Source organism: Solanum dulcamara, chromosome 3 (assembly GCF_947179165.1).
Source record: "Solanum dulcamara chromosome 3, daSolDulc1.2, whole genome shotgun sequence".
NCBI lineage: Eukaryota > Viridiplantae > Streptophyta > Magnoliopsida > Solanales > Solanaceae > Solanum > Solanum dulcamara.
The window spans coordinates 43582700-43599730 of NC_077239.1; the positions used below are offsets into that span (position 1 = coordinate 43582700).

The following is a 17031-nucleotide window of genomic DNA, read 5'->3' on the forward strand; positions in this document are numbered from 1 at the left end:
AGTATCTACTTGGAACAAGCCATAAATAAGGTGCTAAAATAAAAATTGTAACAACAAAAGTGTGTCGATTTTCTTTCTTAAACAACCAATTAAATTAAATAACACCACATACTTTTATTTTTTTCAAATTCAGGCTATTTGAATTTAACTCAAATACTACCTTTTTAATTATTCATTCAACTCAATACGAGTAAAAAGACCATCTTCAATATGAGTAAAAAAAACTCTTGTTCATTGCTAATAACACTACTAAAAATATGCTAAAATTCGGCATATTTTATTAGGTTGTCATTGATTTTTTTTAAGCAAGAAAACTGACACACTTTCATCGATTATTTTTCATGCAAAAATCTAGAGAATCTCTCAACAAGAAATTGTTATTTAAAAAAAAATTAATTTTCGTCCGTCAATTTTTAATTTTTTAACAAAAATTAACGGACAAAGCCCGATTTTTAAAATACAAAATTACTGTCGAAGAGCATATATAAAATAAAGAAATCATAAAATTATTATTTTTTGTTTAAATGATACATAAAAAATAGAGGTGAAGGGTAAAAATAAAATAAGACTAAGATAAATGTCAAAATAAAAATTAAGGAAAAGTTAGAGAGATTGTGTATGTGTTTGACCCCAATTAAATAATGGACGTGTGAATTTTTGATTCCCAAATAAACTTTGAAAATCTTTCAATCAGAACGCTCCAGCAGATTCAATCTTGCAGGCGAAAAATTATGATATTGATGTGGCAAGAGATAAAAGAAAAATAAAATAGATTTTTTTTTAAAAAATACTTTTTTTGGCTTTCACTCTCTTAGAAATCACTTATTTATTTTAAACCATATATTTTTTTTAACCATAAATAAGATGCCAAAATAAAAAAAAATTGTGACAAGTTTAAGAGCCCGTTTGGATTGATTTTAAGTTGGTTAAAACCAACTTAAAGCCCCTTTTTAGCTTTTGGATGTGTTTGCCTAATGCTGACTTTAAGCCATAAAGTTCTTAAAGTCAGGTAAAAATGAAAAGTTAGGATTCCTAACTTTTTTTTCCAAAGTGATTAAAGTCATTTTCTTTGACCATGAAAATTACTTTTATATCCCTTATATTTTAACTAAATTCTTAAACTACCTTTTTTTATTCTTTTAACCCTAAAATTCACATCATAAGCACTTTTATCCAAACACTTAACTGCTTATTTATAAAAATAACTTTCAGCACTTCAAAGTTCTAAAAGTACATCATACAACAACAACAACAACAACAACAACAACAACAACAATAAAAGCACATCATACATAAAAGTTTTTTTTTTTTTTAAAACTCATCCAAACGGGTTCTAAGGCTCCTTTATGTGTTTGATCAATTTCACGTCTGGCATGGCCAAACCGCCCTTAAAATCATCATGATTTCAATATCGAAAACCATGATTTGATGTTGCCCGTCCAAACCCTAATTTCCAAACCAATCCGAGGAAGGCGAAACAGCCGTAGTCCGTACAAGGCTTGTTTGTGCCTTCAAATCTCCGATTGTAAGCTTCATCCATAGTCCCTCACCCCCTTGATTTAGCCGCAATGGAATCTTTGTTTGCAAACTATGCTTCTTCAGATGAAGAGGAAGATTCAGAGAAACAACAAGTAGAGCGCTCCAATTCTGAAAAACTTTTCTCATCTCTTCCTCCCCCAATATCAACTTCTTCTTCTTCTTCTTCTTCCCTTTTCCTTTCACTTCCCCCACCAAAACCCCAATCAATTACTTCACCCAACTTAACCACTTCCGCATCTTTAAACCACCCTCTTAACAAACAAGAGTTTGATGAAGATTTGCCGTCCGATAAATCGTCGTCGTTTCTCTCTTCCCTTCCTCAACCTAAGTCCACATTTTCTTCTTCGCTTTTCTCTGTCCTTCCACCTCCAAAAACCACCAAGCCAGATCCTCCACTCCTCCTCAATTCCTTGTCTTCATCAGATCCTAAACCCAAAAGGGTTGTTCAATTTAAGCCCCCTGTCAACCCTTTTTCTGTCATGTCTAATGGTGTGGATGAAGACGACGATGAGGATGAGGATGAAAAGGAAAAACAAAGAAAAAGGTCTCAATCTTTTGCTCAAACACCTTCAGTTAAATCATTTTTGTCCAGCATTCCTGCTCCAAAGAACTCCACCACTTTGGGCGTTTTGGGTTTGGGCTCCGGAAGAAGATCAACCATTGAAGCAGATGTCCCTGTTCCTAATCCAGCTAGCTCGAATTCACAGAATGAAGTTCTAGTTAATTTCAATACAGAGTACAGTGAGAACCAGCAGGTTGATGTGTCGTTTGAGAGTTCAATGGGAGGTTTTGATGCTCCCCCAGAACACAATGCTGTTGCAGGTGTTACAGGTGATTGCACAAATTGGAATGCACAGGGATATGTAAACCATGAAGGGTATGCTGGCTATGGTAATGATGGGGCTAGTGATTATTCTCATGCGGCTCCATCAAATGTGAATTATGTTGACTATGACAGTAATTATGGCACTTACACTGGTTATGAGCAATATGGTCATAATTGGACTGATGGGTCTAGTGCAACAGAAGCATCAACAATTACTGATACGGCTGAAGTTGCATTTAGATTGCCTGGGAAGAGAGGCAGGAGTGATGCTCCACAGAAAATTGTTGAGGTGAACCAGGATGAGTTGATGAAGAATCGGCCAAGGGAAGACCAAACCAGGCTCACTGGGATTGCCTTTGGGCCATCTTACCAGGTACACCTTTACTATGTCTATGATGTTACTTTTTCTTCAACTAAATTATGAGAAGCTTAAAGTTTAATTATAGTTGATTTTTAGCACTACATATTAATTTTGAGTATCTGGACACTATTGTGAATGTGGTGTTTGTTATTGGACTTGTTTTTTACTATCTGTCTCTGCTAAGTTTGGATTTTTTAATATCCAAATTGGTCATGATGCTTTCTGCTTACTTTGAGCAGGATAAATGAATCTGAGAGATTTAGATAGCTTACAGCATTGTGAGATATGTTTGCTTGTTCCGTCAAGTGTTATTATGCATGTTTCTAGTTGATTTTTCCTTGAAGAGACAACCTTGTATTCTAGCTTCTAGTCCTTAAGATTAAAAAGTTGACAATTGATAGTCCAGTGGGAGGATTGAGATTTTCTCTTAACTAGTAATGGTAGTTTAGATGTCTGCTCTTCCTGCTTGCCCTATGCTTTTATTCATTTATCTTGTTGGCGTGTTCACACACTAGCAAAAAGGGTTTTGTTAATTATTAGTCAAGTTAAATTGATCTGAAACAAATTTTTATGCATTTTCCTCTGGAATTGTTTGTTTCAATATATGTGTTTCTAGTGTTATTACCTCATTGACACGGAAAATGATCAAAATGCCCTTAAATTATGTGAAATGAACAAAAATTCCCTTGTTTGTAGTTTAGTCAAAAAATGTCCCTATTGTTACTTTGGATCAAAAATACCTTTTTTCTGTAACATATTATTATTTTTTTTAGGGAAAAGGGTCAAAAATACTCCTCAACTTTCATTTATTGGTTGAGCTTACCCTTACAATTAAAAAAAAAGTTATTAATACCCCTACCGTTAATAAATTTTCCTCCGAACCCCTCTTGTGACGGAAATCCCCAAATCCTCTAAAATTAACCCATTTTTTTGTTTTTACCCAACCCCCTTTTTAACCCATGCCCGACCCATCTCAAAACAAACATTTAACCCATTTCCACCCATTCTTCTCAAAATCAAAAGAAGGCAATGCGTGGCAGAGATAAGCGCCGACGATGAGCGTTGAGTTCTCTTTGAATGTATAAATCTATCTGCAAAAACACCCATTGGAGGAGTAATTTTCACTGTAGGATTAGTGTGAATGTAAATATTATACAGATGTGGATCAGAGACATTGAAGAACTTGTGCCACAAGGGTTCAAAGTGCAAATCTGAATTCGTTAAAAAGAGAAAGGCGATTTTAGGGCGGCGTACGGTGGTGGAACCTAGTTGGAATTTATTGGGAGTTTACGGGATGGTTTTTTGAGAAAGTGGAATCGACGGCGATGGCTTTGTGGAAAATGGAAAGATCGTCGAGTTCGTCTGGCAGAGAAATGGATATTTGTTGTTGAGGAAAGATTGATGGAGCTAAGTAAAAGATGATTGGTATAGGGATGAGAAGGGTAAGAGATGGGATAAGGATGTAATATTTGAACATAAAGAAGAAAAAATAGAAATGCGGAAGATAGTGATGGAGAGAATTGAGTAAAAGTACCATTGAAAGGAGCTTAGAAATGGGAGAAGGAGAAAGGGGGTTTGGGTGAAATGTTTGTTTGGTTCTTTTGAATAATATATCTGGAAATACCTCTTGATACCTTATCAACACTGAGATGGGTCGGGCATGGGTTAAAAAGGGGGTAGGGTAAAAACAAAAAAAGGTCAATTTTTAGAGGATTTGGGGATTTCTGTCACAAGAGGGGTCCGAATGAAAACTTTATTAGCTGTAGGGGTATTACTAACTTCTTTTTAACCGTAAGGGTAATGTCAACTAATAAATGAAAGTTGAGGGGTATTTTTGACCCTTTTCCCTTTTTTTAAACACATCTTTTCTGAGTAAAATATTGTTTTAAAGAACTGATACGCTCAAGATACAACTCACTTTAGATGTAACGTGATCGTATGCAATAATAGTAATCCAACTAGGTTAGGGTTGAATCCATAGGGAATATGGGAGAACTCCTTCACGTTTATGTATCGGTATGGCTACTCAACTTATAGCCAGTTTCTAATCCATAACAATTGTAGAGATTGATTGTAGTAATTTAAATTGATAAAACAGAAAGTCAATATGCTTGTAAACTTATATGATTAAAACACTAAGATTGTGCCCCACAAAACACTAAGATTGTGCCCCACAGTGGTTTGTTTTCGCTCTTCGGTAATCATGCAACATGCAGTTAAATTATAGATATGCACTCAGTCTCTTCTGAGTTCATGAACAGTTTATTTACACATGATGGTTCTACAACTATATGAGTTATTGACAATAAAAATGACCGATTATGCCAAGTAGATTGAATTATGTCTAATGTAAATTTATCAAACAAGGGTTAATGAGTTCATGCAAATCTTCTTTACATAATCCTAACCCACTCTTCTAAGTCTGTAGATTAAGATATTATGTTGTAGGGTAATATTTGCAACCGCTAATCCTTTTAATTAAGAATGAAAGGAAGTTTGATATCTAACAACCCTAGTAACATGCAATTAAACGAAAACCTTATGGAACTACACAATCTCATTGGGTTTCACAACCTAAGTAGAGGATTTACCTACTCATACTGATAAAGAAATAACAAGAATAAGGATTAAAAGAAAGCATTAACTTACTATGAAGGTTGAAAGCTTGAATAATGTTGAAGACTTTATTCAAGAACTATAAAAACTATAAACTTTGGATGAGAAGAACCACTACCACTTAATCCTAAAAAGTATTTACTACTATGCTCGCCTCTTATTTTACAATTGAAGCCTATGTATCTATTATGATGGTCGAGAAAGTAGAATCCTAAACAAATAAGGTAAGCTCTACCGATAGACTTTGGCGACCAACTCCACGATCTTCAACTATTTTACGGGCCGTGGACTCAATTTTTCTATGTCGTCGACTGCCCATTAGGTTTTCCTGGAGTTGTGTCGTGTTTTATTCTACGGTTGTGCTTTGGTTTCACGAGCACTCATGTACTCTTCCATTGTTGGTCACACCTGGGAGCACCTCTTTGTACATACTTTTTTGGAATTTATGTATTTGTCATAAATTCTTTTCTTCTCAAGCACCAACAGGAGCCTTTTTTTGACACTCTATAATATGCTTTTATTAGGTTGTTGTGCATCACTTGGAGATCAATTCTTCTCTTATTAAAAGTCTTCATGAACTTATTAACAAAAATATAGTCTCTATGAAAGATCTTCCAAGAATGAGATTTAAACTTATTTTCTTTTCTATTATCTTTGTTATATCCTAAATCTATACTCTTTATCACTTTCTTTTTTACAAAGTTTCAACGCATGTATCATAAGTTTCAAAGCGATGGCAGTATGCTCTTTGAATATCTCCTCTATTCTTATTTTCCGAGACTACTTGTTCGACATCATTAATTTTGCAATGAATAGCTTGTTAGCTATACAATTGCCTTTTTGAGGCACTTATAAACCTCTACAGGGATATCATTTGAACCACACTTTTTTTTTAATCCTCATATTTTTGGCATCCTTTGCTTCACTAAAACTCATTCTGCAAGTGAGCTAAGATTCTCGTCTATGACGGTGTATGAAGACCTATAAAGTGATCCCCATGATTTGCCAGGGCATGTGACACTTCTAGCTTTCATGTGGGACATGGCTTTCACCGCTTTTCATTTTGATTTCCTCTTTTGTATGTGCTGCTCTTGTTTCCTGATTACCACTTGCTGCTTTGATTAAAAAATGTAAGAATTTTTTCCTTTCCCTTTTCTTCACTTGTTGATTTGCATTTTTTGAGAATTGGTAAATTGTATTCTTCAACATTAATTTTCTAAACTGTTTTTGTTTCGAGCCAAGGGTCTATCGGAAAGAGCCTTTCTACCTCACCTCTGAGGTAGAGGTTACACTCCACCCTCCCTATACCCCACTCTGTGGACTACACTGGTATGCTGTTGTTGTATTCTTCAGCATTACGGTGATGGTGTCCACCTTCAAAAAGGGATTACAGCCATAAACAAAAGAGACTTACGGACTCCCTATTAACTCTATATTTCGATCCACATCCTCTTTACAAAGATGTTTACACCAAAAAAGTAAAGTTACTAAACAATTCCATTTTACTTTGTGAATGGAATTGGATCTATCTTCCAAACATCTACCATTTCTTTCTCTCCACACAGACCACCATATGCATGAAGGTATCAACTTCCAGCACCTCTTCTGAGTCGTGCTACCCCTTCTTCTAATCCAACAGCTCAGTAGATCAGAGGTCTGTTCCAGCATAGTCCAGCTGGAGCTGGTGATTTTGAGGAACAACTCCCAGAGTTGAGTAGTGAACTTGTAGTGTTGGAATAAGTGCTTATTTGTTTCCCCTGTTAAATTGCAAAGAAAGCACCTAGGAACAGTTGCATTCCTTTTTTCTGGAGTACTTATTGAGTTAACCAAGCTCTTCTGATAACGACTTCTGGAGGAATTAGAAACAGGGACAACATAACATAAGTAGGAAGAGAGTCTAGCTCAGAATTTGTTAGAGTTCTACCCGTTCCCTCCGGGGAAGATACTGTGCTTTCCATCTTGCTATAGCTTTCTTTCTGCCTTTTCCAAGATCCTATCCCATATATCCAAACCTTTGTGTTTTCTCCGTAGAGGCATTCCCAAGTAGGTTTTAGGGAATTCTTCTATTCTGCACCCAAGAATGCTTGCCAATTCCTAAATCTGAGTCACATCCTTGACAGGTATCAACTACTTTTGCTCCAATTGACCCTTAGCCCTACTATTGCTTCAAAGAGGACAAGTATCAATCTGATGTAGGCCACATATTCTGCTTCTGGTTCACATAAGATGATGGTAACATCTGCATACAACAGACGGCTAATCTCTTTTGTACCTCCTGGTCTGTCTCCCATCTGAAAACTCCTTATCCATCTTTTATGTGTTGCCACTCTCAAAGCTGTCAAAGCCTTCCATAGCCATGATAAACAGGAAAGGAGATGGGGGATCTCCTTGCCTCAATCCCTTTTTTGATGTAAAAACCCCCCACTGGTTATCCATTTACAAGAACAGAGAACCTAACAGTTTTTATATAAGAATTCAATACATTTCGACACTTAATTCCCAAACCCATTTGCCTCAGGATATTTACCAGAAGTGACCAGCTTACTTGATCATAAGCTTTCTGAATATCCAATTTGCACAATAAATCAGACACTTCACCTTTCATACTAGAGTCTATACACTCACGGGCTATCAGTGCAACATCCATAATTTGTCTTCCTTTTATAAAGGCCATCTGTTTTTTGTTGATCAGTTTGTTCCCCACCTTTTTGAGCCTTTCTGCAAGTAGTTTGGCTATAGTTTTGTGTACAACCCCTACCAAGCTAATTGGTCTGTAATCCTTCAATTCTGAAGCTCTAATTTTTTTGGGGGGATCAGAGCAATCAAGGTTCCATTGAAGCTCCTCTCAGAAATCTGACTGGAGTGGAAGTGTGTCAAAGTTTTCATTACATCACTCTTTGAAACTTGCCAGAAGGTCCGGACAAAGATCATTGAAAAGCCATCAGGTGCAGGTGCTTTCTCCATAGTACACATATTAATACTTAAAAATAATTTCCTCCTCTTCAAAAGGCCTTGCAGCCAACTTTGTTCTTCATCAGTTATCATAGCTACACCTTGCAGCTCCAAATCAGGCCTCCATTGCTCAGATTCCTCGTATATATTCATATAAAAATTTAGGACAATCTCCTTTATCAAGTCTGGGTCTTTAACATTGGGTCTTGTTGATTTGCATTTTATAACTATTCTTAAGGAGGTGTCGAAAGTTATGCATATTTTAGGTTCTCTTTGTTCTTGCTTCTTTTCCTTTTTAAGCACATTCATGTTGATAAACTTTGCCTGTATAAACTATTGTCTTAAGTATGTCGAAAAGATTGTGAAACTTGTACTTTATCTGATTAAAAAAAAAGATTGTGGAACTTATCCAGAAAAATTGTAAAATCTAGTTTATTTTTGTGAAAGTGGTTTCACTGACAAATATTTGATCTGAGCAATTTCACTTGCTAGGAAAAAAGATTAAACAAAAAAAGAAGAAAAAAGAAAAATACAATCATTTTTACTCCCACTACCCCGGAATTTTGTCAATATTCATTATTAGGAACTAAAGATTTCCAATGCAACTAAAACATAAAGGTTACTAGTACCAAATCTTCCAGCTCCCCAAGAAAAAGGGAAGGATTAAGAAGTCAATTTTCATAATTAGGATCTAAAGACTTACAATCAAACTTAATCACAAAGGTTACTAGTAGTCTAGTACCAAATGAAGCTCACCAAGAAAAAAGGAAGGATTAAGAGGGGAGCATGAGGGTACATTGGAGTTATTGGTTACCGCGAAAGGGAATAAGAATTTTGAGGAAAGGTATTTGTAGTTGTGAGTTTAGGAGTGGTCAGGGGATGGATTTTGTCCAATTGCTTTTTGGTGAAGTTGAATTATAATTGCCAAATTGACGAGGTATTCAAGACTTTCTTTGGAAAGCATTATGGAGAAGGTCTTATTTTAAATTTGAAACATGGTGGTTAGAGGTGGAGGGTTTCAAAGAGAAGGTGAAAGAGTGGTGGGAGTCATTTAGTTTGACTAGTAGACCAGGTTATATTTTGGCTGAAAAGTTAGAAATGGTGAAAGTGAAGCTTAAGGAGTGGAGCAAAAATAATAGGGGGAACTGGAAAGGAAGGAAGATATTCTCAATTAAATTTCAAGTTGGGAACCAATTCAGGAACAAAGGTCCCTTACTGATGATGAACTGCTGCAGAAGACATGTCTAGGCATGGAATTTGAAGATGTGCAAGGAAGGAAGAATAAGCTTGGAAACAAAGATCTAGAATCCAATGGCTAAAACAAGGTGACAGGAACACAAATTGTTTTCACAGAATTGCAACTTCTCATAAAAGATTCAACTATATAGATCAATTGGAAGTGAATGGTGCTGTTACTAATGATCAAGTTGTGATCAAAGAGGCAGTACATAATTTCTAGAAAAACCTATACAAGGAGGCAGAACAATGGAGATCTGAGTTGAGACTGCAGGAGGCTACCATGATCACTGAAGAAGAAAAAGTATGGCTGCAGAGACCTTTTGAGGAAGAAGAGATAAGGGAATGTTTAAACTTGTGTGCAATGGAGAAAGCCCCTGGTCCGGATGGCTATCCAATGGTGTTCTTCCAGACTTTCTGGGCTCTATTGAAGGAACACGTCATCAATACTATTCAATTTTTCCATTCTAAGCAGATTTTTGAGAAGAGCTTTAATGCAACTTTTATTGCTTTAATCCTAAAGAAACCTGGAGGATCAGAGTTGAAGGATTTTAGGCCAATCAGCCTGGTGGTGGAGTCTGCAAAATCATTGCTAGATTGTTGGTTGAAAGGCTAAAAAAAGTGGTGTCTTAATTGATCAACAAACATCAAATGGCTTTTGTAAAGGGGAGGCAAATCATGGACACAACACTCATTGCTAGTGAATGCATTGACTCAAGAATGAAAGGAGGAGCCCCTGGTCTAATGTGCAAATTGGATTTTCTGAAAGCCTATGATCATGCGTATTGGTCTTTCCTTCTAAATACTCTCAGTCAAATGGGAATGGTTAGCAAATGGATGAAGTGGATTGAGTTATGTATAAGAAACAGTCAAGTTTTCTGTCCTTGTGAATGGGGAACCTGTGGGCTTTTTTGAATCAAAAAGAGGACTGAGACAGGGTGACCCTTTTTCCCCTTTCTTATTCATTTTGGCAATGGAAGGCTTTGATAATATGACGTGGATTGTAACAGAAAACAGATAGAGGCTTTCCAGTTGGAGATAGAGTTGGGGGAAGAAAAAGCAGTGTGTCATATGCTTTATGCGGATGACACTATCATTTTTTGTGAATCTACAACAGAACAGATTAGTTACATCAGAGTGATTTTGGTTTTATTTGAAGCAGTTTCAAGGTTGAAAGTAAACTGAAAAAAAAAAGTAGTCTCTTTCCTGTAAATGAGGTCCCTCAGATCCAGCAACTAGCAAGTATATTGGGATGCAGAGTGGAGCATTTGCCTACCATATATCTGGGCATGCCCCTGGGTAGCAAACACAAAACAATGGAGATATGGAATGGTATTCTAGAGAAAAAAAAGAAACTTGCTAGATGGAAATCACAATACCTATCCCTAGGGGGTAGATTGATCCTCATTAACTCTGTTCTAGAATCTTTGCCAACCTATGCATGTCCTTGTTCCCAATCCCAGCAAAGGTGGTGAAAAAACTAGGCAAGCTTAGAAGGAACTTCCTATGGAAAGGTAATAAGGAGGGAAAGGGTTATAACTTAGTGAACTGGAAGAATGTACTTCTTAGCAAAGACAGAGGGGGTTTAGGGATCAGAAATTTGAGACTGCAAAATGAAAGCCTTTTGAAATGGTTGTGGAGATGCACTGAGGAAGACACAGCTCTTTGGAAGGAGGTTATAGTAGCAAAATATGGAGAACTAAACCCCTGGTGTACAGAACCATATGGGGTGGGGCTATGGAGGACAATCATGAACCTAGGGTCACAAATGGAAGGAAATATGTATATCAAGGCGGGTAATGGAAACAAAACAAAATTTTGGAAAGATGGCTGGATAGACCAAACCTCTCTTAGGGAACTTTTTCCAGATTTGTTTCTAATCTGTGAGAACCCTGTTGCTAAAGTGAGTGACTGTTGGACAGAACAGGGATGGGACATATTTTTTAGAAGACTACTTAATGACTGGAAGGTGGAGAGCTACTGGGAAAACTAGCTGGAATGATTATAACCACAACAGCCACAGACAAGATCCTGTGGAAACATAGCAAGGATGGAGTCTTTTCAGTCAACAATGCCTATAAAAGAGGACTATGTGGGATGACAAGGGGGCCAAAGTATAATTGGAATTACTTTTGGAAGAGTGACATTCCTACAAAAGTAAAGTGTTTCACCTGGTTAGTGATAAACAGAGCATGTTTAACACAAGAAGTTCTACAGAAGAAAGGCAGCAGCTGGTCTGTAGGTTTTTCTTGTGCAACTTGACAGGGGAAACAAATAACCATCTCTTCCTGCAGAGTAAACTTACTGCTCCAATTTGGAACCTGTTTCTCAACATCACAAGCATGAACTGGACAATGCCAGAACATACATCAGATCTGTTGAGCTGCTGGATTAGGAGGGGAGGCAGTAAAATTCAAAAGATATGGTGGAAGCTAATACCATCATGTGTATGGTGGTCAATCTGGAAAGAAAGAAATGGAAGATGTTTTGAATATAGATCCAATTCCATCAACTGGAATTGTATAGTATCTTTACTTTTTTGGTGTAAACAACTTTGTATAGACGATATAGATCAGATTATAGATTTGATAGGAAATCTGTAATTATCCCTTTTCGGAGGTAGCCAGCATACCCTTAATGCTGAAGAATACAACCTTACCAGTTTCCAAAAAAATAAAAATTCAACCCTTCTTTTATAGATTGGGTACATAATAAGCACCAGCAGCCTATTGAGATAACAACTTTTCGTATCTTTTGGTTGTTATGAAAGGAAAGGAGTAATAGGACCTTTGAAGGAGTTGACAATTTAATAAAAGGGTCAAAATTAATCTCTCCTCTATTTATATTTATGATGTAAGAAGTAAATTCCTTGTTGTGTAGAGGGATGGTTGGATTTTGGGAGGTATAATTCACTTTGCATTAAACTACCTTTGAATAGTTTACACCATTTCAGTATCATCCTTTAATGCCATTTGATTTTTATCAAAAATAAATAAATAGGATCCTAGAAGTGATAGTCTTGCCCCAGCTCCTTGCACCTTGCTCCATTGATGTAAGCGTTGAGGCTTCACATTGCTTTGAGAGGGATGCCCTGTTAACAACATATGTTATAGGGTGATCTGTCTGTCTTAACATGATCTGAACATAATTTATTATGGGGATTTTTGACCATCCTCACCAATCTGTATATAGCAAAATGAGATGATACCTGCTAGCAAAATGCATAATTCTCTTTTTTTTTTCTTTTTTGGATAAGTAAAGGTAAATGTTTCATTCACACAAAAGAATCCAGGCACTATATTGGTGGTGGACAGTACAAAAGCAGGTGGAGACCCCAGTACAACATCAATGCTGTACAGAGCTAATAAAGTCTATCATGTTGCTTTCCTCATATATATACACTGGCCAAAAGTCCTAAACGGCTGTATTTTTATCATAAGCATCACTGTAGCCTTATCCTCAAAGCTTCTACTATTTCTTTCCTTCCATAACATCCAAACTACAGAGGCTGGAGTGGTTCTCCCAAGTTTCCTTAGCCTCAGTCTCCCTTGCAGTGCTACCAGCCAGAAAAGATGTCCTTTATTGACCTTGGCCTTACCAAGTGCTTAGGAATAGCTCCCATAATTGTCTAGTAACGGGGCAATGAGGACAAGTGGCTGCTGTTTCCTTTTTCTTACCACACATATAGCATCTACTGCTATATAGCTGAACCTCTTTGACATGCATCATGAGTCAATCCTGCAGAAAGCATGCAACTTTATATGGTGCTATGAATACGTATCTTTATTTGCTTGTTTTTTAAACTTTAATGTAGTTTACTGAGCTGTTGTTATATAGTTGATATATCTTTAAAGGTACCTGAGATTGATCATTATCTCGTCTCATTATGTTTCTCCTGCCTCCATTTAAGGAGTGAAGGCAGGTGGTGGCTTTTGGGTCTGTTTGGTTAGACTTATGAAGCTGATTTTGATTATCTGTACCAGTATTTTACAATCAATATCCTTTTTTATTTTTATGCTTGATAACCTTATCAAATATTGATTGTGCTGGTCTTGATGAAAAGGAGAAGGGAATAAATCACGTGACATATTCCTATTATAGGCTATACCTACTCTTTTTCCTTTCCTTTTGTCAATTATTAAGGTTGATAAGTGTTGAGGTTCTCACATGTACATTTTATTTCGTGTAGCCTGTTTCGAGCAAGGGAAAGCCTTCTAAGCTGCTCAAGAGAAAGCATCAAATTAGTACTTTATACTTTGATATGAAACAAAAAGAAATGGAGCTGGCAGAACGACGTGCCAAGGGGATGCTGACAAAAGCTCAAACTCAGGGAAAGTATGGTTGGTGATATTAATGTGACAGTTTTATGGTCGCCGAGGACACGGAACTTCCCTTTGGTAATCAAATTTTAAATGTCGTCTATAGTCCTTTTGGTAGCTTTGAAAACATTGTAGTGCAATATTTCTGCAATTTCCTAGTAATAATTAGTGTGAATTCTATAGGTTCCTTGAAACGATATACTGTACAATGAAGGCAAATTGATGATTACGTCTCTGATAGTCCGTGTAAGATAGATTTATATACTTAATTTGATGCAAGGTTCAACCAGGGTGCACAACCTCAAATGACAGAAACCTTGAAAAGCATAGTTGTCTTGATGGAAGAAAACTGGTCCATATTAATGTAGAAAAAACAGGTGGTGAGAAATGACGACAATTGACCCTAATAGTGAGTTAGAATCATTGTTTCTGATAGAGTTGAATGAAAAAATACAACACGGGGAAATAGTGAACGAGGTAACAGTTGTGGTTATTTGCATTCCGACATAGAGAACTGCTCGTTGGGTTTTAGTCTGGTATTCATGGGCATGAACTGTAGCACATACATTCTTCCAACAATGTATCACTATGGGAATTGGTATCCAAACCAAGTTAGAATTTGCAAAGATACAGTAACAATAGTAATGGTGGGGCTTGCAGGAAAATTATTTCCTTCCAAGATTAGCTGCTATCAACTATACAGCAGTGCCATAGAGCTGCCCAGACAAATGGCGATTTGGAGAAAATCTGCCAATTACGAATTAAGTATTCTATCGACCTTTGATATGGGTCCGGGCCATGAAAATCCACCAGCACATAAGTATTCTATACTTTAGGAAACCGTCCTCAGAATACCTTGTGCTGCAATGGAACTTGTGAAGTGAACAAACTCATGTCAATGACGCAAGTTATGTGAGATTTTTGTTTTACAAATTAGTGAACCCGTCTTACGCTTGATTCATAAACTTGAATCCATCGAGATGTGAAATCAAAAATGAGTCTGCCACAACTTTTTTCAGTTGTGTTAGGCACGAATTTAAATCTTACAATCTAAGATAATTGAAAGGTAGTTAGACCCACCTTTTCCATCAACTAACTAAAAGAAAGAAATGCTAAAAGACCCATGCTTGTAGCCTTTTATTTAGTGAACATCTATATTATCCTTAGTATTAAATATTCTTTGAAACTTATTTTTTACTCCATCACGTACACCTGCAACGCCCACATGACATGGAAACTGACTACAAGCTCAACTAGGTGTATGATGGAGTAAAATTTTTGCCACATCATATTACTCCAATAGTAAAAAACGTAAAAATTCTTATTTTTCCTTAATTTTTTCCCTCTTTCTAGAACGCCTCTTTCTCTCTCTTCTCTTCCTATTTAGTGTGTGTTTGGATTGGTTTATTTTTAAAGGATTTTGATTTTTAAGCTCTTTTTTAGTTTTGAAAGTGTTTGGGTAACTTAATAAGTGTTTCAAAGCACTTTTTAGACTGAAAAAGTACCAAAAAAACCAAAAGTCAAAAATTGGGTGTTTCCAACTTAGGGCTTTAAACTTTTAACTTATAAGTCGCTTTAAAAAAGTCAATCCAAACACTATTCTCCCTAATACTCTTTTGTTTCATCATTTTCAAATTTCAGAAATTTCTCTCTTTGCTATTATTTTCTTTCTTCGCCTATAATTTATGTTTTCTTCATCTTTCTGAAATTGCAATTTCTAAATTCATGAATTATAATTGGAGGCTTGCTTGTGCATATGAGTGTCCTCTAATTGTGAGAATTTTATGATCAGATGCTAATTTCGAATGTAGATTTCTCGGTTGTAGGCACTATGGATATGTAATATTCATAATTTTTCTTTCATTTCATATTGGGTAATTTTCTAACTTTGATTTATGAAATGCAGTCTTTATTTCGAACTTCTTATAATTTTTTTGATTGGTAGGATCGAAAATTTTCGATTCAGCCAAGTGTCGTGATTTCGGATTTGTTGAAGAAGGCCAGCAAGAAGCAAAGACAACTAAAGTGTAGAAGGATGTTAAAACTGATTTTGTGCATTAATTTGATATGTGAAAAGAAGGCACGGTTAAGATCAACACTGATGGAAGCTATCTTCATGATAGTGGTAGAGCTGGTATTGGTGGTATAGTCAGGGATAGCAGTGGTGATTTGATCATGGATTTCTCCCTCATTGTACCTTGTATTAGTAGTAATATGGCAGAAGCTTTGGTTGCGGAGTTTGAAATGAAATGGTGTCGTCTTCAAAGACACACAAATTTATTTTGGAACTTGATCCACTAGTTATTAACATGGTGAACAATGGAGGCTCCACTAACTTGAAACTGAAACATATTATAGACAGAATTGCCAACTTAAAATATCTTCATGGTATGCAAGTAAATCACTGCTACAAATAGAAAAATCAAGTGGCTGACTTTTTTGCAAAGCTGGCTTCCACATCTTCGTAGAATAACATGTTCCACTCGTTCATCCTTCTACAAGACAAGCTAAGGGATTGATTCAACTCGACAAGAGGCAAATGCCTAGCATTAGAACAAAAGCTAATAAGGCAAACTTTTACATTAGCTAGTTAGTCTATACATAGTTGTTGAGCTAGAGAGTTGTAATTTTTGTACTTTTTGGTGTTTTCGGTGATATTATATCACCATCTTTTTTGGCTTAACAGTATTGTATTGAGGTTAGGCTCAGTCCCCCTATGCCCCTTTTTGCTGAATACACCATGACCCAGACTTCAATCTGGATAATTGAATATTAAAAAAATCAAATGTGATAATATTCTTTTTTACAATGTCATTGAAAAGGAAGCTACTATTGGTTGTTAACGTTGCCTTAGATGAAAGGAGACTTGGGGGGACTTTGTGAGTTGATGTATTTTGACGGAGTTGGGAGTTTTCGGTGTATGTTTTGTTGTAGTTAGATGATGTCAGCTATAAGTGTATGTCTTTTACTGATTAAAGAAACATATATGCCTCATATTTCTTGATTTCAATTGGCTTTTTTTTCTTGAGAACTACAAAATGCAAGAGGTAACACTACGTAAATATACATAAAACATAAAGAGAGTAATAATAACACAAAGTTAATAACATAAATAGAAACATTCCATATGTCTGTCTTGATCATGAACATAACAACACCATAGTGCTTCATTATTTCAACCA

The 17031-nt window shown here is 36.1% G+C and overlaps 1 protein-coding gene across 1 annotated transcript; it reads left to right on the forward strand.

The window, feature by feature from the left end:
* Positions 1–1348: 1348 nt before the first annotated feature.
* Positions 1349–14078, forward strand: LOC129882550 (uncharacterized). Its single transcript, XM_055956906.1, has 2 exons — positions 1349–2738; positions 13720–14078. Exons 1-2 carry the CDS (start codon positions 1569–1571, stop codon positions 13876–13878), a joined length of 1329 nt encoding a protein of 442 aa, XP_055812881.1. The 5' UTR covers positions 1349–1568; the 3' UTR covers positions 13879–14078.
* Positions 14079–17031: the final 2953 nt, after the last annotated feature.

Coding starts and splice junctions, on each gene's coding strand:
- LOC129882550 (XM_055956906.1), top strand. CDS start 1,569: ATGGAATCTTTGTTTGCAAACTATGCTTCTTCAGATGAAGAGGAAGAT. Junction 2,739..13,719: donor CCTTTGGGCCATCTTACCAG/GTACACCTTTAC, acceptor TATTTCGTGTAG/CCTGTTTCGAGCAAGGGAAA.